Source organism: Prionailurus bengalensis, chromosome A1 (genome assembly GCF_016509475.1).
Source record: "Prionailurus bengalensis isolate Pbe53 chromosome A1, Fcat_Pben_1.1_paternal_pri, whole genome shotgun sequence".
NCBI lineage: Eukaryota > Metazoa > Chordata > Mammalia > Carnivora > Felidae > Prionailurus > Prionailurus bengalensis.
Genome location: NC_057343.1, coordinates 147200702 through 147226779, shown reverse-complemented (window position 1 = coordinate 147226779; position 26078 = coordinate 147200702). Strand labels below are relative to the sequence as shown.

General features: G+C 35.0%; 1 protein-coding gene across 3 annotated transcripts in view; it reads right to left on the bottom strand.

The window, feature by feature from the left end:
• XRCC4 (X-ray repair cross complementing 4) overlaps positions 1 to 26078 on the bottom strand; it is a 247774-nt gene that overhangs the window by 203558 nt on the left and 18138 nt on the right. For all 3 annotated transcript variants that reach the window (XR_006299172.1, XM_043593244.1, XM_043593240.1), the window contains exon 3: positions 23432 to 23607. Coding sequence is in view for 2 of the 3 variants with exons in the window: in XM_043593244.1 (XP_043449179.1) it covers positions 23432 to 23607 (176 nt within the window). In the remaining variant the exon portion in view is untranslated. The remainder of the gene's footprint in view (positions 1 to 23431; positions 23608 to 26078) is intronic.

Below are 26078 nucleotides of genomic sequence, written 5' to 3'. Positions count from 1 at the left end.
TGAGTTAATTCTATCTCCACCCATTTCTCACAACTCCTTCTGACCAGTGTGTCTGGATATTCTGACAAAGATCTACTACTAATGATAATTATTTTTCCTTCTAAAAGAGTGATTAATCCTTTGAGCAAAGACATTTTCAAACGTACAGTACTGTTCATGGGAAACCACTATTTATCAAAAAGCAAACATAATTTATAACATAAAAATATGATGCGGTTGGAAACTTGGCTGTCCACAAAAATATTCGCAGTTTAGTATGCAACTAAAAACTGAGACTCTCAAAAACTAACCCAGAGGAATATGGCAGTACACACTCATATAAACCTTTTTCTGTTTTTCAAAATTTCACACTTTGATTGAGCCAAACATTGATCAAGGACCTCATGCATTTATACTAAGTACTTTGTATGTATAGTACTCAAATAAAGTAAAGCACAGCACTTAAGAGAAGTGGGTTAAATGATTATAATACCTATGTCAATATACAGGGTTCAAAGAATTTAAATACACAGAAAAAATACACAGAAACCAGACATGGGAGAGAAGGTGAGGTGAGAGTGAGGATGGCTAGAGAAACCAAGATGTGTATATGTGTGTTGATTACCGAGCCAAGACTCAAACTACTAGAAGTTAGGTAAGAATATAGGGAGAACTAACAACACCCTTACTCAGAATTTCTTTTTTTTTTGTAAAGTTTACTTATTTATTTTGGGATAGAAAGAGAGAACACAAGCAGGTGAGAGGCAGAGAGAAGGAGACACAGAATCCCAAGCAGGCTCTGTGCCATCAGCACAGAGCCTGATATGGGGCTTGAACCCACAAATTGTGACACAAGATAATGATCTGAGCCAAGATCAAGAGTCATGACCTGAGTGAAGATCAAAAGTCAGATGCTTAACCAATTGAGCCACCCAGGTGTCCCCCTCACAAAGAATTTCTTGTTGGAAGTACGCAGGGAAAGGAAGGGAAAACTAGATCATACATGGCCTTACACTACATGCTAAAACGTTTAATTTTATCAGAAAGCTTTTGAACAATGTCAAAATATTTTTAACAGATGGATATGGAATGTGTTATGTCCAGTAACATGTTATTATGCTTAAATAATTCTTTACAAATTTACACATTTTAAATAACTGGAATAATTCTAGTTACTTTTCAAAAGTATTTGTAGTTGCATTCATGGTGAGATAGAAAAGGAAAACAGAAATATAGTGATGCCAAATTATTACGAGGCCACTTTCACACACCGAGATATGTTACTATTCCCATTACAAGTGAGCGGAGGCATAGAGGATTAGTAAAATGCCTTACTAAGTGAAAGGGCTGAGTGAAAAGGCTGGATTCAAACCAGGAGTTACCCATCACCAAAGCCCATGCTCTTCTGATTATGTATTTTGTCAAGATTGTAAATACTTGCATTAGGCTATCACAAGTAATGCAGTGAAGTTATATCATACTTAAGATACACAAAATCAACTGTATGTGCTAATGAAAAAAAATCCAAACAAATATTTTTATTCAACATAGCACCTAGGTTAAAGGAAACTTTTTTACCTGGTCATCAATGAAAGAACAAGAAATGTCTTTAATCACTAGAGAAGAAACTGCCTAGGCTGGACTTATTGGTAGGTAGTGTCATGGATATTATACTTAATGGCAATTAAAGGACCTTCAAGAGTAAATCTGACTATATTCAATTTTTACCTTAGGCACAGACTTTAAAAGTTAGCCTTCATTCAAGACTCTTCTATAATTGTAACAATCCACCATGATTTACACTAACTCATTTTCACTTAATCTACCACTCTCTATGTTAAGGGCCATAGACAAACCACTTAAAAAGTGCTATATGCTTATGTTTATACAAGAATGTTTATAAAGGAATTTTGTTTTTATTTTAAATAAACCTATTTTAAAAATTGCTATGATAAAAAACACACACACACACAAGCTCTATTTATGTTCCAATATGACATCCTCCTGACCAGCAAACAAATTATACAAACATGCAATTCCCTAAAAATTAGGTTTATCTTTGTTATGGAGGTAATGATTCTAGACAAGGTAAATCCTAGAAATCATTCACAGAATAAATTTTCAAAAAGTTAGAATATATTTTTTGGAATAATTTCATATCACACAAGGCCAATAATCTTTCTCATTGTTCATGTAACAACCATGCGAGGGCTTTTATGTTTGTGTATGTCTATGTGTGTGTATTTATGGTGAACCCTCAGTAAGCAGCTAATACCAAATTAAGTGCTCACTATACCTATATTTTTTGTTACCACTGAAAGCATTACCTTTTTTTCCCCCTTAATTGAGCAGTTAGTTAAATTCCTGGGAAACACTCTGAACTCCAAGTGAATTATGCTATCCAAACACTACATCACCAGACCACAGATATATTACTACTCAAACCTTGATCGACCGAATCATGCTTAGAAAGCTTTTAACACCAAGAGGCTTCCCCTGCAAAGTAAAACACATACTTCATTATGACAGATTGCTATTAATGTGCATCACTCAAGGATATCAAACAAAATTGTTATCACAATGGTATTTGCTTTTTTAATAGTCCCAAAACACAGAGTGGCAAACACAGAGAAAGGTAATACAAATATCTTATGAAGAATGATACTGTTGCACAGAAAACTATTTAGACATTATTTACAGTAAGATGTGATGCATAAAAATTAAATTTTACAATTTAATGATTTTTAGAAAATTCACTTGAGGGGCGCCTGGGTGGCGCAGTCGGTTAAGCGTCCGACTTCAGCCAGGTCACGATCTCGCGGTCCGTGAGTTCGAGCCCCGTGTCGAGCTCTGGGCTGATGGCTCAGAGCCTGGAGCCTGCTTCCGATTCTGTGTCTCCCTCTCTCTCTGCCCCTCCCCCGTTCATGCTCTGTCTCTCTCGGTCCCAAAAATAAATAAACGTTGAAAAACAAAAAATTAAAAAAAAAAAAAAAAGAAAATTCACTTGAATTTTACATATTAAATTTACATCAAAGAAGATTCTTCTTTTTATTATTTTTATTATTTTTTAATATAGAATCTCAACAGCTCAGATACTTGGAAAGATTCATTTCTAATTTAAATCAAGCATGAAATCACAAGATCCGCAATAGTAATTGTTCAGGTGGTAGCGGTTTAGTAAGTCTCCACTGGACTCTGTGGGTGGCCCATTTTGGTGTTGCAGCTGGCTTAGCACACAGTAAACCAAACAAGTTGTTATTTTAATAGGAATAAACAACACCCCCTGCTCTCACTACTCAAAACCCTAAAAGAGTACTCCCATAAAGAATATTTACAATCTGTCAGATAGCAGCTTAGTGGAGCAGCATTATCAATACATTTATAAATCAGTGCTAATGACACCATCTCTTTTGATAAAATGCTACTTTAGTTGGGGGTAAATATTTCAAAACACTGAGTCACACAGAAATCTAACTTCTTTGATCACTGCTGCAAGAGACTAAAAGGAGTGCAATAATTATAATTAAGGATGCTAGAAGTATTTGGAGTTTCTTGTGTTGAATGAATTACTCATTTAACTTGAAAACTGCATTTAATCCTTATGCTACTATTACAGTATACAATGTATAACATGTAATGACATATCCATTACATATATTTCCTATATCTCAAAAAAAACAAAATATTGTAGACCAGAAAAAAGATAATGCATCACACTTCAAGGTAGTTCAGCCATTTGAAAAACACATGCTAACTAAATTGCTAACTAAATGCTAATTAAAAGAATCCCTAACTACCTTAAATACTACTGATTAACAAAAGAGAAGCCCAACATAACCTCTGTAAACAGAAGAATACCATGCAAAGAGGAGACTTTTCTCACATTTTAAGACCCATCAGAAAGAACCATCAATAGATTGGGGTACCTGGCTGGATCAGTCAGAGGAGCAGGTGACTCTTGATCTTGGGTTTTGAGGTCAGGCCCCACGCTGGGTGCAGAAATTATTTAAAATAAATAAATAAACTTAAAAAGAAATCATCAATAGATTTATCCAAATCTCTGCATGGCTGCAGAAACCATTAGAAAGTGAAAATATAAATCAATATGGTCATATTAACTATCAATGATATGATCTGATAATTAAATATAAAATGCACTGTGGATTTTGATTTAATAACTTTAATAATATTTTGATTTAATATTTTGATTTCATAATCAGTATTTTGATTTAATATAAAGTTCTTGTTTTGGATTGAGCTATTCACTGTACAATGTTGCAAAAATACTATATCAAAAACTCTTATTTTTGCAAGTAGAAGCTAAAGTTCTTTACAGCTTGTTAAATACTCTGTTAAAAAGCATATTTCTTCATAGTACATTTGATACAATTTCTTAACTATTTTCTTTACTACAACTTATTACTATTATAATGAATGTCCTAAGTAAGCTCTCTCTTTCAGGAAAAGAATCCAGGAAAGGTATCACTCACTTGAACTTTCACAGATCCAAAGGAAACACCTAACACAAATCTCTTACATAAAGTGAACACTCAGTAAATACTTGTTTAAAAAAAATGTGAAGTTACATGAGTATGTCCTTAAGAGTTTATTTTATATCCTCATTTATTGAAAGTTGAAAACTGAGGCCATGAACAGGTAAGTGATGTCAAATCTGGTTCATAGACTCCTATCATTACAGGATATCTTTCACTGAACCATGGAAGTAACCCAAGAGTACTTTGAAGAACAGCCCTCCAAGAAAAGCTCCCACCAATCAGAGACGGCACAAGAAAGAGACTCTGAGTAAATTCAACTCTTCCATGTATAAACAACTTAACTGAGAATCAAAGGTTAAGCCAAAAGGTTCAAAATCACATGGCAAGTAATTGGTCCTATGTTAAAATATAAAATTATCCAAAAAGCAAGAAGGAAGAAATTATAAAGATTAAGATGAACAGAAAAACTACCATAAAATACCAGCTATCTTTTATTGAGTGTCTACTGCATATCTGGTATGATGCTACACAATTTTATATACTAAACTCGTTTTAAACTCGCATCTGCCAAAAGAAATAGGTACTAATTACCAACACTTTTTAAAGATGATACAACTAAAAGAAAGATTAAGGGAGCTTTCAAAGGTCACAAAACAAGCATAATATGTAGCCAGAATCAAAATCAGGACCACTGGACTTAAGACCTTGTGCTGTTAACCACTTTAATATTCTCTCTTCTGGCAAATGATTGTGATATTGTTTTTCTGTAGCGAATTCCACAGTTATGACAAAATGAAATCCTTTCATTCTTTCCTCTGACCAAAACTACAGAGAACACCTAAACACCTTAAATTCAGGATTCTGGAGTGAGGGGGGAAGAGAAATATAGATAATAAGAGAGGGACGCCTGGGTGGCTCAGTCAGTTAAGCATGTGACTCTTGATTTCAGGTCAGGTCATGATCTTGGGGTCATTAGATCAAATCCCAAGTGGGATTCCATGGTGGGTGAAGAGCCTGCTTGAGATTCTCTCTCTCCCTCTCTCTTTCTCTGCCTCTCCCTCTTGGATGCTTCCTCACGCTTTCTCAAAACACACACACACACACACACACACACACACACACACACAGAGAGAGAGAGAGAAATAGAGAAAGAAAATAAGAGAAATAATGGAAAACATCAACCTTAACTGTCTCTTTCAATAAGTGACATCCATTGGAAGAGTATGTTGCTTTTTAACAAAGTGTAATAAAAGTACAAGGAATACTAACACTTACTGGGTATTAGGGATACCAGACACTGGGCATTAGAAATATAATGATAAGAGAGTTCAAGTCCCTGCCATCAGGGAATTATACAAAGAACATATAAAAATGAGTATCACATTTTTTCTTCCTTTCCATAAAAATTTTTACTATCAATTATAAATTTTCTAAAGGAATCCACTTTCTTACTCCAAATCAGAAACTCATATTAATAATGTAAAACCTAAAGGGTTTTCCTGCTAATGACCACACAGTCAAATAGCCACTGGGAAAGTTGATTATGAGATCATACAAACTGTCCATCTGCCAATACAAGACCTGGGCTTATTACTTGTTTTTCCTCTGACTTTTCCAATTTAGTCTGAAAAAGCTCAGAGAAAGTCCCCTTGCCAGATTGTTTAGTCTCACGAATCTCACCATTAGATACTTTTTCCTGAGGATCAGACTAACTGGCCCTTTGCTTACTTTCATTGCATAAAACTCCTTTGAGTGTCAATACCAGCTGCTCACTTTCCCTGGAAATTTTCCACTTTTCAAATACAGGCATGACTTTAATTAGACAAGGCATAAACTAGGACAGCAGAAAGACTGATTTTAAGAAATCAGGCCAGAGCACCAATTTCTGAACAGGCCAAAAGATCTGAACAGGCTGAAAGGACAATATAAACATGCTTTTGTTGAAATACGGAGAAGAGCCACAAGACCACAGTGCCTGGGGAGCTCAAAAGCTAAGTGTAGACCTCTGCTTCTAGTCATCATTAGATAGTTCCCATAGGACCAACCGTCCCAGAGGTAACAATTACAGACTATGAACAAATATTTTAGAACAAGGAGAAGGAGGAAAAGGAGAAGGAGAAGGAGACTTGAGGGCAGAGGAAAGTGAACCAAAGCAGCCTGAATCAGAAAAAAAAGGGAAATACACTGAACAAGATTCCCATTTTTATGGGTTTTAGCCAATCCTGGCCATGAAGAGCAGTTAAAATTTAATAGAAACCAGTAGTCTTAATTCTGTTAAAGAATTTGAAGACAGAGTCCAGGAAAACCAAAGCAAGAAACTGAAGGGGAGAATTCTAGGAAGGAGAGAACCAGTGAAGGGAAACTCTAAACTCCATAGATAAATTGCTCAAGTCTCTTGCTAATCCCCAAATCAAGTATGTGAGAGACAGATTCCAAGCAGCCTTCCCAAGGTTAAAAGAACGGGCCTGAAATTTCAGCTAACACCCACCAAGTGGGAAACAGAATTTGAAGCTGGAGTATAGCCAAGTTAACTGACTTAAAAAATAAACAAAGGGGCACCTGGGTGGCTCAGTTGGTTGAGCATACGACTTCGGCTCAGGTAATGATCTCAGAGCTCGTGGGTTTGAGCCCCGCATTGGGCTCTATGCTGACAGCTCAGAGCCTGGAGCCTGTTTCAAATTCTGTGTCTCCCTCTCTCTCTCTGCCCCTAAGCCAATCTCATTCTGTCTCTGTCTCTCTCAAAATAAATAAACATTTAAAAAAACCTAAAACAACAGACAAAAAAAAATCAATAGTCTTCAAATGAGTCTAACAGAATGCACTGTCTATAATAAATCATTCACAATATCCAGGACAAAAATCTGTAAGTTCTCAACAAATGAAGAAACAAAAACATATTAAAGATATAATACATATAATCAGTGGAGACTGACATAAGTTTATCCAGATATTAGAATAGAAGAAAAATATTTTAAATCAGCTCATGTAATAATTATAATCAAGGGTTTAAAGTTAAATATGATCTGTGTGACTGACTTCACAGCTTGAGAGACTGAGACCCATGGTGAGCTCTGCACTGACAGTGAGGAGCCTGTTTGGAATTCTCTCTCTCCCTCTCTCTCTCTACCCCTCCTCTGCTCACACTTTCTAGCTCTCAAAATACATACACACTTAAAAAGATAAAGTAAAATATGATCATAATAAATGAAAAGATAGAAAATCTCTGTAGAAAAATAAGTTCTAAAGAACAAAATAGAAATATTAAAAACGGACAAATATTAGAGGTGTCTGTTTTGTTTTCTTTTTTTTTTTAATGTTTATTTGTTTTTGAGAGACAGAGAGAGAGAGAGAGAGAGCAGGGGAGGAGCAGAGAGAGAGACAGACAGACAGACAGACAGAGGAACCAAACTGGGCTATCCACTGACAGCAGAATGCCTGACACAGGGCTTGAACTCAAGAATTGCAAGATCATGATCTGACCCAACATTGGAGGCTCAATTGACCCAGCCACCTAGGTACCCCAGAAAAAATATTAGACTTTTAAAAAATCACTGGATTGAGATTTAAAAAAAAGAGACAATGAACTTAAAGGAAGACCAATATAAATGATCTAATCTGAAGACCTGAGAGAAAAAGGAATTTGAAAATAAATCAAGCCTGAAGGGCCTTTAATTGAAGCCTGAGAATGGGAAGGGGGGGGTGGGGGATAAATAAATAAATTATATATATATATATATATATATATATATATATATATATACACACATATACATATATAACTAATGGCAAAGAATTTCCCAATTTTAGACATAAATTTACAGATTCAAGAAACTCAGAAACCTCTAGGAAAAGATATTTTTTAAAGCCCACTCCTAGACATATCCTATATATATTTTAAAATGGTCAAATTGTTGAAAACGAAAGATAAAAAATATTAATATCAACCTTCAAAAAGTATTCTTTCACTGGTAACTCTTTAAAACTCTCTGTATAAGTAGCATCAAATGTACAAGATCACCTGACAAAATCAAAATTGTATCATAAGCACTGTATCCCAAACTGACATGCAAAACCATTGACAAACATTTATGCTAATCAAAGGCTTGTGAAAATTATTCAAACAATTTTTCTGAAGGAAATTTTTTTTTTAATTTTTTTTTTCAACGTTTATTTATTTTTGGGACAGAGAGAGACAGAGCATGAACGGGGGAGGGGCAGAGAGGGAGGGAGACACAGAATCGGAAACAGGCTCCAGGCTCCGAGCCATCAGCCCAGAGCCTGACGCGGGGCTCGAACTCACGGACCGCGAGATCATGACCTGGCTGAAGTCGGACGCTTAACCGACTGCGCCACCCAGGCGCCCCTGAAGGAAATTTTAACAATGTCTAACATGTAGCACTCGGAACTAAAAATGACAGAATTAATTTTATTAATTAGAATAATTAGAATTATTATTCTAATATTAGAATTAATGATTTTTTTCCCTTTTACCTCAGCTCCTTCGGCCAAGGTCCCCCCCAACTTTACACCTGGAATGTCGTGAATGCCACAGAATTTTCTTTTGCCATAGAACTTTTATAGATGAATCCATTAAAAATTTGAGCATAGTAACTACATACAAAATTAATGGGCATTATATACAGAATGGTAATAATTAGCCCCAAATGCTTTGAAGTCACACCACCTGTGTTCAATCCTAGCTCTGCCACTCACAAGTTATTTGGCTTTGGAGAAGTTATATACCAGTGAACTCTAGTTTCCTTATCAATAATATTAAAATGATAACAGAACCTATTTCAAAAAAATCATCAGGGTTGCAGGTAGTATAATGTATAATGTAGGGCACATAGTTGTCACTCCCACTATAAAGCACAGTAAAGGAGGAAAACATAACAATGGCAAGGTCCCAGATCTCAGGTAGCAGTAATAGATAAACACAACTCAATGTAAATAGAATTATGAAATACATAGAACTTACAGGAATACCAAGAAAGGCAAGGACAGTTTTGAATAAAAGCAGAGGGTGAGTGCAAACTTCTTAAAAGATCAGGCATTTCCACAAACCTACAGAAATATGCACTTTCCTTAGGACAGTATAAATGAAAGATATTTAGAGAATAACATGAACCATACAGAGGTGACAAAAAGTAGGATTCATTTTCTGTCACAAAGAGATTGACATAGCATTTTTTTTTCGTACAAGATGATTTATCTAGAATATCTGAGACATAACTTGTTCCAGATTAGTATTTTGGGAAGTTTACAAACAAGCATGCTGAATGAATAAATCTTAGTGCAATAAGTAATACCCACACAAAGGGCTAACGTCTCTAACATATAAAGAACTCTTAAAATGTGAGGGGCACCTGGGTGGCTGTAAGTTAAGCATCTGACTTCAGCTCAGGTCATGATCTCACAGTTCGTGAGTTGGACCCCCACAGTGGGCTCTGTGCTGACAGCTCGGAGCCTGGAGCCTGCTTCGGATTCTATGTCTCCCTCTCTCTCTGCCTCTCCCCTGCTCGTGCTCTGTCTCTCCCCCTCAAAAATAAACATCAAGTTTTTTTTTTAATTTTTTTAAAAAGAAGTCTTAAAATTTGAGAAAGGACCAAAACCAATAGAAAAAACCTGAAAAAGATGGGACCAAAAAGAAATCTAAAAATGATCCTTAAACATATGTAAAGGTGTTCAGATTCACTCAGAATCAGAGAAATACAAATTAAAACAACATGGGAGACATTTCATGCCTATCAGATTGGAGAAAATTAAAAAGTGTAACAGCGTGTTCTGTTAGTGAGGCTGTGGGGAGCTAGACAATTTCATATGCTGCTGGTGGAAATGCAAATTGGTCCAACTCTTCTGGAAGGGAATTTGGTGACATCTAAGAAAACAATATATCCACTGATTTTCTAGCAATCACACATCTAGGAGTTTATCCTGAAGATAAACTTCCAAAAACATACAGAGATAATTCACTGCAGCATTGTTTGAATTTGCAAAATACTGGAAACTTACATACATAAGTAACATCCTTGCTCATCCTATGCTTACATACATACATAACATCCTATGCTCATACATAGGAGAATGGTTGACAAACTGATATACACAATGAGAGTATGAAGTCCTTACAAAAATAAAAGAGAAAAATCTTTGTGAACTGACACGTTGCAATTTCCAGGAGACGCTATGTAAAAAGATCAAAACGTAAAAAAAAAAAAGTGTTCATAATATACTACCATTCACATAAGAAAAAACAGAATATAAGAAATATATGTGCTCATGTGTACAAAAGACAGAACCCATAAACCAGAAACTTATGAGCTTAATTAATTATCTAGAGGAGGTGGCTGGAATGTAATGAAAAAAGTATAGACATGGGAACAGAGCAGTGGGGATGAGGGAAAAGTGACCCTTCTCTGAAATCACCTTTGTATATAGCTTTGATTCTTGATAACTGTTCACATAGCAAAAAATAATCAATATCAACCATAATGTGAGATGAACCCCAAAAGGAACAGGGACACCAAAACGGATGGTAAGGCACAGTACTAATTTAAGACATTTTGGCAAATTATATTTTGAATGTATATTACAAGGACAAAGACAAATTGATTTGTCTATTGTACTATATTTAGAAAATTTGTTTTTCACAAAGGTATGTATTAGCATTTCTAAAACTACTTTACATGTATAGTAGGACTGAGTAAATAAGTAAACATATTGTGGAAAATGAAAGCTAGAGTTTCACCATAAGAGAAAGTTACAAAAAGAAAGGATAGGGAAGGATAAACACTGGATTAACTAACAATGACTCTTAACATATGTACTGATGGAGATATGCAGATGTGTGCACATATATGTGTAGGTATGCAGATATATTTGCTACCTCTGTTAGTCTGCTGAGAGGACCCAGACCAATAATACCTCAGTAGAAATGAGCATGCCTAACACCCAGATATTGATTACACAATGCAGCCTCGAATAAAAGGAACTGTGGCTCTTATGAATAAATGGTTGATTCTATGGTTGGGTCAGGAAACACAAGATGACCCTGTGGTGCCAAAAATCAAGGAAGGGCTCAAAGTAATGAAGACATATGTTTTGTTTTTTTTTTTCTAATAAAATGGTTTTTATTTTTATTTCTCTTATATAATTTATTGTCATTAGCTAACATACAGTGTACACAGTGTGCTCTTGGCTTCAAGGGTACAGTCCCATGATTCATCACTTACATACAACATCCACTGCTCATTCCAACAAGTGCCTTCGTCAATGCCCATCACCCATTTTCCCTGCCCCCCCCCGCCCTGCCCCCCCCCCATCAACCCTGTTTGTTCTCGGTATTTAAATACAAAGTCTCTTATGGTTTGCCTCCCTCTCTGTTTGTAAATATTGGTTTTTTTTTCCCTTTCCCCATGGTCTTATATTAAGTTTCTCAGGTTCCACATATGAGTGAAAACATTTATCTGTCTTTCTCTCACTGACTTATTTCACTTAGCATGATACCCTCTAGTTCCATCCACGTTGTTGCAAATGGCAAGATTTTATTCTTTTTTGTTGCCAAGCAGTATTCCATTATACTATTACTATTATATACACATACACACACACACCCCGCATCTTCTTTATGCATTCATCAGTTGATGGACATTTGAGCTCTTTCCATAATTTGTCTACTGTTGATAGCACTGCTATAAACATTGGGGTACATGTGCCCCTATGAATCAGCATTCCTGTATTCTATAGGTAAGTTCCTAGTAGTGCTATTGCTGGGTCATAGGGTAATTCTATTTTTAATTTTTTGAGGAACCTCCACACTGTTTGCATTCCCACTAACAATGCAAGAGCATTCCCTTTGCTCCAGATCCTCACCAACATCTGTTGTTTCCAGAGTTGTTAATTTTAGCCACTCTGACCTGTGTGAGGTGGTATGTCAATGTGGTTTGGATTTGTACTTCCCTGATGATGAGCAATGTTGAACATCTTTTCATGTGTCTGTTACCCATTTGGAGGTCTTCTTTGGAAACGTGTCTATTCATATCTTTTGCCCATTTCTTCACTGGATTATTTGTTTTTGGGGTGTTGAGTTTGGTAAGTTCTTTATAGATTTTGGATATTACACCTTTATCCAACATGTTATTTGCAAATATCTTAATGGAGACATATCTTAAAGATACAGTTGTCAAGTTGAAGAAGTTCCCAGTGGCCAAATCTAGCACAATCTGAGCAACAAAATAATGAAAGAAATTTAACCCATAGAACAAAATAAATGTTCTCATGAGAGTACATGCTGATATAAATAAATAAGTGAAAAAAATAAATGAAGGAGAAGATACAGTTTTACCTTACAGTAGGATTCCAGTTAATAAAATAAAGAAATAATGAAAATAGAAAATCATAGGTATATCATAGTAATAACTATTGGAGAAAAAAATCACCAATGGGTGCTGAAATTAGTGAGTAAAAGTATGGGTAAAAACAGGGTATTTGTATACCTTCCGAAATATCTCTGCATAAGATACTTATTAATAACAACAAAACAAATAAAAAAAAAACAGCAAGTTTACAGCAGAGAAACTTGGCAGGTACCACCTTAACCAAGTATTCAAATTTAACATCACCAGTCATAGTGCATATGGATATCATGTCCCTCCCAATATGTTCCACTGGGAAGGGGAGAAGATCATTTCTGTGTAGAAGATCATTTCTTGACCTCCTATGAGGTCAAGGGAGATCCAAGCTACACACAATTATTTAGTTTCCAGATATATTAAAAGTCAAAACTAGTTTATAAAAATAGTATTGACATATTTAAATTGATGTTATTCAAAATATACCTCAAGCAGTATGGTTTGTATCATACAATTTTAAACTGGTATAAAAAAGTCTGCTACAACCATGTGTATAAATTCATTCACAGATAATATTACAAGTATATGATTGAGGCCCTTCTGAATGCAACTCAATGGCTTCCTGAGACAGACCACATGGTATACCAATTTACAGTTTACAAAACATTTGCACACACATCAATCTGAGTGCCAATAAGCATAAACACTATGAGTTGGCATTATTACTCTATTTGAACTCAGTTTTTTCATCAAAAACATAAATTATTTTCTAAAACCCATATAATTAGAAATAGATTTAAGATTCAAACCAACATCTTAAGTTATTTCCACTATGCTACATTTACTCTCAACAGAAGGCCATCCCCAAAACATCTGCATTTGCTGGAATTTCAAGTTCATTTAAGATATGGTCACTTCCCTCAAGGAATTTACCGTATAATGGAAAAGACACTCAAGTAAATAATTAATAACAACAAACACTTATGAAATGCTTATTATAAAAAAGGACTGTTTTAGAAAAAATATGCCCACACACACATCTATACACTACTTTATTAAATCCTTACAACCACCCTGTGCTTAACTATTAGTATTATTTCCAAATGATAAACTAAAAACTGAGGAAAAACAATTGAACAAGCTGCCCACGGTCACAACTAGTAAATCCAGGGCTGAGAAGTTAAAAGTCAACTTTTAAAAGTTAAAAACTAAAACCAAAAATAATAAAATGTTATAGAGTTTATAACCTACATATAAGTAAAATGCATGATCACAGTAGCCTAACACCCAGAAGTGATATTCAAATATATTGTTGTAGATTCTTAAACTATCTGTGAGGTAGTAAATTACTTCAAGGTAAACTGTAATAAGGTAAAGATGTATACTATAAACCCTAGAGCAGGCAAGAAAATAGCATAAAAATGAGTTAAATAAGCCAATCAAAACAGAAAATAGAATCATAAAAAATAATTCGTCTAAAAGAAGGCAGAAGAGACAGCAAAAAGGAAATAAAAATGAGACAGATTTTAAAACTATCATTATCAATAATCACATAAAATGTAAATGGTCTAAAAACCCCAATTAAAAGACAGAGATTGACAAGCTGAATATAAAAAAGCAAAATCCAACTATATGCTTCTTCAAAGAAACCGAATTTAATTAAAGACAAAAATAGTCAAAAGCAAAAGGATGGAAAAAAGATCACGCTAACCTCTATCAAAAATTAAAAAAAAAAAAAAAGAATAGGAGTACTAATGTTTTAAGTAGATTTTAGCTCAAAGAATATTAATGGTTCGAAGGTCACTTCATAATGATAAAAGGGTCAAATCATCAAGAGGACATGACAAACCATTAAGGTTTGAACCTTCAAACAAAGATTCAAAATACATGAAGCAAGACTTGATAGTACTGCAAGGAGAAGTAAACAAATCCATATTTACAATTGTAGATTTGAACATGTTTTCAGTCATTGATAGAACAATTAAATAGAAAGTAACCAAGAAAACAGAAAACTTAAACAAGATTAACCACACTGACCTGACATTTAAGGAACAATCCACCCAACAACAGCAGAATATTTCCTTCAAGTGCACTCAGATCACTGAACAAGAGAGACCAGATTCAGGGCCTTACTACACATCCAAGTAAACTTAAAGGCTTCAAGTCATATTATGTTTGCTAACAACAATGGACCTAAATTAAAAACCAGTAACAGAAAAATATCTGGAATATTAAACAACATCAACAACAACAACAAAAACCCAAATTGGAACTAAATTATGAACTTCCAAATAATTCATGAGTGGAAAATGAAATCAAAAGGAAAACTGGTAAATTTTCCTTTATTTAAACGAAATAAAAACAAAACCATGACATACCAAAATTTGTGAAATGCAGTTAAAGCAGCACTTGGTAGGAAAGTTAGATCCTGAAATGCCTATATTAGTAAGAAGAAAGATCTCAAGTCAATGACCTAGGGTTCTATATCGGAATGACAAACTGATAAAAGATTTACAAGACCTACACATTGAAAACTACAAACGGCCAAGGGATTAAGGAATACTAAATCAGTATTTCTCAACTTTGACACTAATGATGTTTTGGACCAGGTATTTCTTTGTTGTATAAGCCTGTTCCTCTGCATTGCAGGATGTTTAGCAGCATCCCTGTCTTCTACTCACCTGATGCCAGTAGCAGCTGCTAACTGCAGCAATTAAAAATGTCTCCAGATATTCCCAAATGTCCCTGGTAGAGCAAAATCTCCCCCAGGTGAGAACCACTAACCTAAATAAATGGAGAAAAAGATCTGTTCACAAGATAGAAGACTCAATATTGTTAAGATGTCAGCTCTGTAGATTCAAGTATTCCTCATCAAGATTTCAGCAAACTTATTTGCAGAAAATGACAGACTGATTCTACATCTCATAAGAAAATTTGAAGTATATACAAATTATCCAAAACAACTTTGAAAAAGAACAAAGTTGAAGGACATACACTACCTGATTACAAGAACTATTCAAAACAATTTAGGGTTTGTACAGAGATAAATCAATAGATCAATGGAGCAGACCAGAATCCAGATATAGTCCTATACATACATGATCAAGTGGTTCTCAAACAAAGTAGAAGAAAATTCAGTGGAAAATTCAACAAATGATGCTACAACAACTAAATATCCATATGCAAAAGATGAGCTTCAATCCATATCCTGCACTATAAACAAAAATTAACTCAAAATGTATCACAGGCTCTAAATGTAAAACCTAAAATTATAAAACTCATACACGAGAGCTCAAGAGAAAAATCTATGATCTGAAGGTAGGCAAATATTTATTAGACACGGTATCAAAACCATGATCCATAAAAGGAAAAAATTCAACTTCCTTAAAAATAAGAATTTTTCCTCCTCTCCAACAAACAAGAATAGGTATTCCCAAATCATGTATCTGTTAAAGAACTAGAATGTAGAACATATAGAGAACTCTTCAAAACTCAGTAAAACAAGAAACCCAGTAAAAAATAGTCTGAATAAATATGTCACTAAAAAAATTATATTGATGGCAAATATCATTAGACATTAGGGAAATGCAAATGAAATACAATTAAATACTATCACATACTCAATAGAATACCTAAAATTAAAAATATGAACTGGAATTTTTCACATCTTGCTGGTGGGATTACAAAATACTACAACCACTATGGAAAACTGTTTATTGGTTTTTTTAAATAGTAAAGATTCACCTGCCATTTAACTCAACTATTCTTTTTTTTTTTTTTTAAGTTTATTTATCTTAAGAGAGAGATAGCATGAGTGGGGTAGGGGCAGAGAGAGGGAGAAAGAGAGAATCCAAAGCAGGCTCCACACTGTCAGTGCAGAGCCCCATGTCAGGCTTGAACTCAGGAACCATGAGATCATGACCTGAGCCAAAATCTAAAGTTAGACACTTAACCAGTGGAGCCACCCAGGCGCCCCTTAAGTCAACTATTCTACTCCTAAGTATTATCCAAGAAAAATGAAACATTTCCACACAAAGATCACTACACAAATATTCATGGAGCTTGATTTCTTATAGTCCAAAACTAGAAATCACCCAAATGACCATCAAGTGGTAAATGCATAAATTGGGGTATACTCATAAAATGCAATACTACTCAGTATTTAAAAAAAAAAAAAAGGAAGAAAGAAAGAAAGAGAAATGAACAATTCACACAATAACCTGGAAGAATCTCAAAATAATTACACTGAGTGAGTGAAGTCAGACCAAGGTGGGGGGGGGGGGGGGGGGGACTACCTCCTGTAAGATTATATTTATATGAAATTCTAGAAAATGTACAATAATCTATGGTAACAGAAAGTGGTTCTATGGGGACTGACTGGGGGACAAGCAGGTGTGGGAGGGGAGAATGACAAAGGTAAACAAAACAGTCTGCTGGGGAAGGAGGATATCATTACCTTGACTGTGGTCAAAGCTTGTTAAAATGTATCAAAATGTGTACTTTCTATATGCACATTATATATCAATAAAGCTGTTATAAAAAACATACCCACAAAAAGATTGACACATCAATGTATACAGCTGCTTTACTCACAGTAGCTGACTACTGGAAATCAACCACACACACACATCTAAAAGTGAATGTGGTATATCTGCACAAGAGAATACTGCTCAAAAATCAAAAGAAGTGAGTTGCTGATATACAACACATTATGATGAATCTCAAAAACATTATACCATGTAAAGTTACATAAAAGAGTTCATAATGTATGGTTCCATTTATATGAAAATCTAAAACAGGCAAAGCTAATTTGTTTTTTTTTTTTATTTTTTATTTTTTTTTTAATTTTTTTTTCAACGTTTATTTATTTTTGGGACAGAGAGAGACAGAGCATGAACGGGGGAGGGGCAGAGAGAGAGGGAGACACAGAATCGGAAACAGGCTCCAGGCTCTGAGCCATCATCAGCCCAGAGCCCGACGCGGGGCTCGAACTCCCGGACCGCGAGATCGTGACCTGGCTGAAGTCGGACGCTTAACCGACTGCGCCACCCAGGCGCCCCTAGGCAAAGCTAATTTGTAATGACAGAGAACAGTGGTTGCCTGGGGCCTGGAGGGTAGGCAGGGTTTGGGGAGAAAAGGGGTATAATTGGGGACTGACTGAAAAGAGGCATAAAGGAACTGTCTGGAGTGATGAAAAACATACATTTAACAGAAAGTACATTTTATCATATGTACATTATACATAAACTAAATTAAAAAAAATTTTCTTTCGGGTATTTAAGACAGAAGCTTAGGGGTGCCTGGGTGACTCAATCATTTAAGCGTCAGACTTTGGCTCAGGTAATCATCTCAGGGCTTGTGTATTCAAGCCCTGCGTCCAGCTCTGCGCTGACAGCTCAGAGCCTGGAACCTGCTTCGGATTCTGTGCCTCCCTCTCTCTCTGCCCCTCTCCAGCTCACACATTGTCTTTCTCTCTCTCTCTCCCTCTCTCTCTCTCTCTCTCTCTTTCTCTCTCTCAAAGATAAATATTTTTAAAAATTTTGTTTTAATTAAAAAAAAAAAAAAAGACAGAGGCCTAGATTCTATCCTAACTTAATACTTACTGCTTTTCTTAGGAACTTGTTTAAGCCTTCAGCATCTGTTTTCTCACATATAAACAATAACAAGGTGAAGTGAGCACATGTTAAAGGAAACTGACTGACAAGTAAGAAGCAATATTAATATTATAAGCACTCAAAAGTCCTTCTAGAGCATAATTTTTCCTTGTTATTTTCTACTTCTGTCTTTAGTTTGTTTCATTCCTGAACTACAGAAGAAAAAACTAAAATATAATGACTTTGAGATGAAGGCAAGAAAAAGCAAAAGTTCTCAAAGACGAAATAGTATAACTGAAAATTAATAATCTTCTTAAAGTAAAAATCCTATTGTCTCTTTTATGGCTTGACTAGAGAGTACATACTTTGAGCAGGATTTCTGTACCACTTAGATTACTGATTTAGTTCCCACATTCCAATGAAGTAGGAAAATTATGAAGTCTTTAATATATAAATGGTAGATGTGTACAAATATTTCTATTACAGAAATAAAGAATACTATTTTTTTTTCAGGCATTCAAAGAACACATTTCCAACCCATACTCTCACAAACCTGAAAGCAATTACACTTTTGACAAAGTCTTTGGCAGAATATCATATAAGGGCTCAAATTCTGATATTTCATCTGGAAATACCCATTTGAATCCAAAGTCCCCAAACCACAGGGACACATGACAATTATACAGGATTTTGGACTGATGTTTTTACAAACCACTTTGGCTGCTTTGGGCGAACTTATTGTACTTCATTTTTATATATCTGAAAATGAAAATTAAGTAGCTATAGGGAAGTTGTGTGAAGTTAGAATGCATTTTTTATTTAAAAAGTTACAGTATATAGCAAGATACATTAGCCTGTACCTTGCTAGATCTTGCAACATTTTTTGAACTAAAACATGACTGAAACAATTGTTTATAATGAAAATGCTACAGAAATAACCCTGTAACAATAAAGGTGAAACAGTCTAAATGACATATCAATCTCTCATAAATGTTAACATGCAGAAATTGTTAGTTGCCCCTCTATCTCTACCTTCCCATTTTTACATGGTAATGGAAATTACTGGGCATAGAACACAGCTGACGATCACATTTCACAGATTTCCTTGCAGTGAGATGAAGCTTTGTGACTTAGTTCTGGACAATGGGATGTAAGCAAAAGTAATGTATGCAACTTTAGGTCATGGCCTTAAAGAAAATACACACGCTCTTTATTTTCTCCTTAACTCAGTCCTATTGCCTAAAAGGTGAACATAACAGCAAAGTTACAGCAGCCTTCTTGGACCAGTAGATAAAAACTGTCTGTTAAAAATGGCAAGGCAGGGAACGCCTGGGTGGCTCAGTCGGTAGCTCAGTGGGTCCAGAGTGTCTCTCTGCCTCTCCCCAACTCACTCATGCTCGCTCTCTCTCTCTCTCTCTCAAAAACAAACAAAAAATAAAAATAAATAAATAAGTAAAAATGTCAAGGCAAAAGGATTTAAAAAAGACTGGGCCTCCAACATCATAAAGCCATTATATTAACCCAGGACTGCCCATCTGTATTTTTAAATCAAAGAAAAACAAACCTCGAAGGTACTTAAGTTGTCAAATTTTCAGCCTAAACTGTATCCCAGCTTCTGATCATGGGGGCAGTGGAGACAAAGAAAAAGGAATAAAAAATAAACTTTACTGTAATTCTAAGAGACCCGTAGCTAATTCTCTTTTGTGTGTGTGTGTGTGTGCGTGCGCGCACGTGTGTGTGCACGCGCATGTGTGTATTATGTTTAATTGTGCTTCAAACCTCATGGCTTTCCTTCATTAGGGCTATTTTTAGAGCTATAAACCGCAGTATGTTAGATGACCTGTAATGAACCCAAGAAATCACTTTAAACCTTTATAGATGAGAAAACAGAAGTATGAGCAAACAAATAATGAGCCCAAGGTTATTCTTATCAAAAATTATTAGATCTTTTTTTTGTGGCTCATAAACAAGTTTTTTTCTGAAGAAAAAGAGCAAGTTATGAAAGGAAAAAAGGAAAACATTATTAACTAAGATGTATTGTTTGCATGACAAAGAATATACTGCAAAATCAGGAATTGCAAATGGCGAGAAAATAACAATGACTTATGAAGTATAAGAAAAATCTCTCCTGAATGGGGGCTACTACTTATAATGAAGAGATGAGTTCTAAATACTTGCATAATATGTTTTCATCTAGAATAATCTACTGCCAACAGAAAAATACTGGTGATAGGGCAGGAAGGGTACCAGAGGTTTGTACTGTGTGGAGAAAGGTAATGTCTAGCTGGTCATTCAACATTTATTCCAATGGCAATTAAGTTAAAATAAAAACACCTATGTTATCTTTAAAGAAAAACTAATTAGAGCATAAATGAAATTTTGGGTGTTATGAGCCCAAATGGAATCTCATGACAATTATGTACACACTCCCTACAAAAAAGGTATATAACATCCACATTATACATTTTTAAATATTTCATTGCTTTGGATTGACAATTATTTCACTCTGATAAAACACAAGATAGTATTTTCAAAAACTCACATATTTTTGAATACAAAAATCAGCCATTACTTTCTTTAAAAATTTTTCCTCTAAAAAGATTTTTGTAAAAGAATATTTTATATAAATTTCAAGTAAGTCTTATATGACTGAATACCCGAAATGTTCAAATTATGCAGTGATCTCCAGCACAGAATTAAAAACATAAAACTTCTTGAACTGATGGCAACAAATGCCTAAAAACCACGTCCCTGAGAGGTATAAAACTGGTAGTAACTGTACTTAGGACTCATGGGATATCCTTTGCACTGGGAGAGTAACCTTATGACAACAAACGACAGGATTCACTACAACTCTCTGGACGGAATCTACATTCATTCTTTTCTTCTAAGTATAAGAAGATTTTGGCCACAATCGGATGTCTGTGTCCATCAAGCAAAGGCTTACAAATTCCTTTTAAATTTTTACATCATCCAAAGCACTATAACCCTTAAGAAGGATTCTGCCATGTGTCTGATTGTCCGCATATTTTTGCCAGCAGATGAATTTACAAGGTATTGTCTCTATGAAATTCAATTTGAGAAACACATCCTGAAGCACTGGAAGATTCCCATGGCAGTTTGGCCAAATGAACTTGTAATTTTCATCTGCATCCATAAGGCTGACCACAGCACCACAAACTGAAAGTTACACTTCATTCAAATATCCAAAAATAGCTTTCAAGTATGCCAACTCATGAAAAAACTCAAGAAACTCTTCTGAGAGCACCATTTCTTTTTCTCATAAGCAAATTAATAGATGAAAAATAAGGAAGCAGTTATCTAGACTACAGTGTAGTGCTCTAAGACATATCCTGGGACATACTGGGAATCTCTTATTCTGTTTCCATTTCTTGAGAAAACCTGTTGAAAAGGTAGCGTTTCAAGGTTTTCTCTCTCTCAATAAAGTTGATTATATCCAAGGTGGTAAGCAAGACACCTTTTAGGATAATTGTCACAGTTTTTAATGCTGATTCATGCCAAGCCAATTGTAAAAGACATAGATCATGAATCCTTGAAGTTCTTTCTTCACAAAAGCAGCAAAATCAGATGTACTTCCAAGTACTCCATCCAAATCCAAGCACACCCCCCAAGTCAAATACAGCAAAAGCCTTTCAGGCTTCCAATAGGTAACTCACAATCTTGGAATTTCTCACGCATCAGTGTACATAAAACAGATAAAAACCAGAAACTAGCTACATGAAATAATGTCAGTCATTACACATGAATGCTTGTTGAATGGGAAATGGTACTACTCCCAATTTGATGATAATCTGCTTCAAAGTATCAGAAGAAAAAGTCGAGAGCTCTTTTGAACATAACATCATTTGATTGTGCTTCGGTCATAGGAAAGAACACTTTGCAATAAATAACAAAATTTCAGTAGTCAGTTCAGACCTCACCTAACCTATTTTAGATTATCATTTTAAGGACCTCAGCATGTTGAAACTTACATAAATTGGATAAGTAGAAAAAGTATGTATCTTCTAAACAGAAATAATTACCGAAGCCAGTCTCTCTGTGTTATTCTCTATAGGTTAACATACATTTCAAAATAATGATTCCATCTGTTGCTTTACATGTTTCTCTAATTGGTGAAATCCCTTTAATCATTCTGAATTAAAGAGTCATTTTAAAGGAATTTTTTTAACTCAATTTAGTTCCAGCACAAATTGCCAATAACTGTCTCTAAGCATAATGGGCTAAAAATTTCCCTCCCTGTATTCTACTATAGACATCGTATCAGAATGATAAACCACTGGTCAAAAACAAATAATTCAATCTCTAATTATACCATAAACTTAGGTAAAATATATAAACAGTACATTTTGATGCATATGTTTGATACAGAAACCAGCCACTTTGATCTGAATTGGTATAGGAACTAAAGAGGACAAGTAGCAGATATTCTTGTCTGTAAAGCATGTAAGCCTTGAAAAACTTGGGTTGAAATTTATTCCTATTTTAGTATTTCTAAGTTTGATACATAAATAAAATACCTTAATTCCCAAGGACATGTCTTACTGAACTTAATTTTTTCAATTTGTAATTTCAAATACATTCTAATGAAGTTGAGAATAAGTCATCATTATTAAATATTATTGGAAAATATATATTCTTTCTTAAAATCAGTATTTTCCAAAACATATTACAATAAACTTTGCCTCAATGGTCCAAAGCTTCTGACCCCACCTTTCAGAACTATTGATTCATGTAATTATCTCTATTATCCTTATTTTTAAACCATTAGCAACTAAATACATTTCCTAATAATTATTTTTCACAATTAATTAATATGAAGCATTTAATGACTATAATGTTGAATGAAGCATTCTTCCAACTTGGAAACAAAGTACTTTTCAAACTTTGATTTCCTAGGTATTCTGGTAATAATAAGCTAGTTACTTAGAAAATTCCTCAATAAATGCTCTGACATTTTACCACTTACAGTATTATGGAAAGTTTTACTTACTGAAACATCTTTCAGGTTTTTCTCAAAGGAGAAATGACAAGACTCTTTAGAAAAATCAAACTTGTATGCATCAGCTGGTCCTCCTCCTGATATCAATACTTTCCTCAGTTCATTAACATATTTCTCTTTTTCCATTGCCATGTCATCAGCTTCTTGAGAAATCTCTGATTCGGAAACTATGGGGGAAAAAATAAGTTTCAAAATGAAAAATAAATTCCTAAACATGAGAACATACTTGATTACCTGTTGCTACTAATTTATCACTTATGTTACAGAAATTTAAACAAAAGGTAAAAACAATCCCCATACCACACGTTTTTAAGTAAAATTATACCATTTAACTGAACTAGCAATTTTTAAAAATGTTATTATTTACTTTTGAGAGAGAGAGTGTGTGTGAACAGGGGAGGGGCAGAGAGAGAGAGGAGCACAGAGCATCTGAAGCAGGCTCTGAACTGACAGCAGACAGAGCTCAATGAGGGGCTCGAACTCACGAACCATGAGATCATGACCTGAGCCTAAGTCAGACGCTTAACTGACTGAGCCACCCAGGTGCACCTGAACCTAGTCGTTTTTAAGAAACGTGTTAATTTAGCCTCAAATCTCATCTGAAAAAACATTAGACTCCTTGCATTTTTTTCTGCCCTCAAATGAAATACATGCATTGTAACTTACTAGAAAAACTACCGTCTTGTATACCTGCTCCTATGTCAAAGTCAGATAAATTATTCCTTATGATGATTAATACGCTCAGTATTTTACAACATCTTTCTTGTCTCAATTATTAAAGAGATAAAATAGTCTATAGCCTATTTTTCACTCACATGGGCTGAGTCAAATTAAAGTAAAAATGGAGTTCATTCTTCTCATCTCATTATGTGCCAACAATAAAGAAAGTGGATGAGGCAAGTGACGAGGAAGAAAAGAGAAGGGAATTAATATTTATTGAGTGTCGCCTGTGTGACATACAGTATATTACAGATCCGGCTTCCAATTCCCTCACCTAGGTATATTGAAAGCTGATGCTCTATTCATCTATAGAAATTGTTACTTCAACAATTATATTCTCAATTCTAGATATTCTCTTTCTTTTTCATAATATCCTGTTCCACACCCTTCCTTTAAATATTGGAAGGCTTTAAATATACTTAAAATCTCTTTCAGATTGGTCTCCATGCAGGGTTCTTAGAGTATTAATTCCATTTCTACTACCTGCTGACACATTCTCATTCTGGTTTTTTGCCTTTCAAGCTTTGCAATGTTTGAACAAGACTCTCCTCTAGCCAGAGTATCATCTGATCTGGGAAACAGAGGTGGCCTTAAATGAAGGTTGCTAGTTTAACTTTCTTGGAGTCTCTATAGGCCTTAACAGCTCCGGACCAGTTTTAAAAGTTACCTTCTTCACTTGTTTTTTACATCTGAAGCAGAGAGTTCAAATGTAAATCCCCCACCCCTCATTCATACATAACACAGGCTTAGGGATCTGATTTTTGTGGATTTTTTTTTAAGTTTATTATTTATTTTGAGAGAGAGTGTGGAGGGAGGGGAAGAGAGAAAGAAAGAGAGAGACTCCTAAGCAAGGTCTGTGCTCAAAGTGCAGCCCCAGTGGAGCTCAACCTCACAAAATCAAGAGTCCGGAGGCTTAACTGACTGAGCCACCCAGGCGCCCCTGATTTTTGTTCACGCTTTTATTCACTCATAGCTCTTAGTGACTGGTCTGATTCTATGTTGCATCTTCAAACCAGAGAGTAGGTTTTGTTTTTGTTCTGTTTTTCTTTTTTAGGATGATTTCATTAACAGGATAACTTTTCAGTTTCCTTTCTTGACATTGAGAGCGAGTTCCAGTTCCTTGAGAGGCCTGCACTCTCAACATTGCACCCCACTCAGGTAGTGCAGTCACAGCCATTTAGACACACATCTAGTTCAGATATTCCATGGACCTATAGTTAAGTTCTAGTTCCCGTTAACCACTTTGGTTTCCCGATACCTTTTCGTAGATGGCACCAGGGATTTCCCTTTATTACATTCTAAAGCTGCAACGTGTCTTTTTGCTTTTCAAATTACAAGATTTAACCTAACATTTGTTTGAAACATGTGTGTGGTTGGATGGTTTCCTGTGTCAATTCAGGCTACTGCAATGATGAAAGACTCATGTGGTCCCATCTTTTTATATTCAAAGGTTACATTTATCCATTTTATCCCTTATAACACTGATAGACATTTTCATTTCTCAAGTGCTAAAACTGAGGCTCAGAGCAAGTAATGCTCTATGGACACAGAGTAGATACGTGGTCAAACTGGGGTTCATACTTATCGTCTCTCTGCTTGTTTGGTTTTGTCGTGAGGCAGATACGGGACACTGGAAAAACTATTTCTTTCCATGATATTAAAAAAAATACATTAGTATGATATACTACAGAATATACTATAATGGAATCTTTACTAAAGAATCTCCAAAAATTTAACATGGATTTTCATTCCACTGGTCAGAATCCTATCAAGTGTACATGGAAGCCTCATGACAGGCAATGAAGAAAAGGGTTTGAAATATCTCCATATATCTTTCATTACCCTTTTTTGGTAAGTTCTGATATTAAAATATGAATGTTAACACAGACTTTGAAAAGAGGTAAGAATAAAGATATTT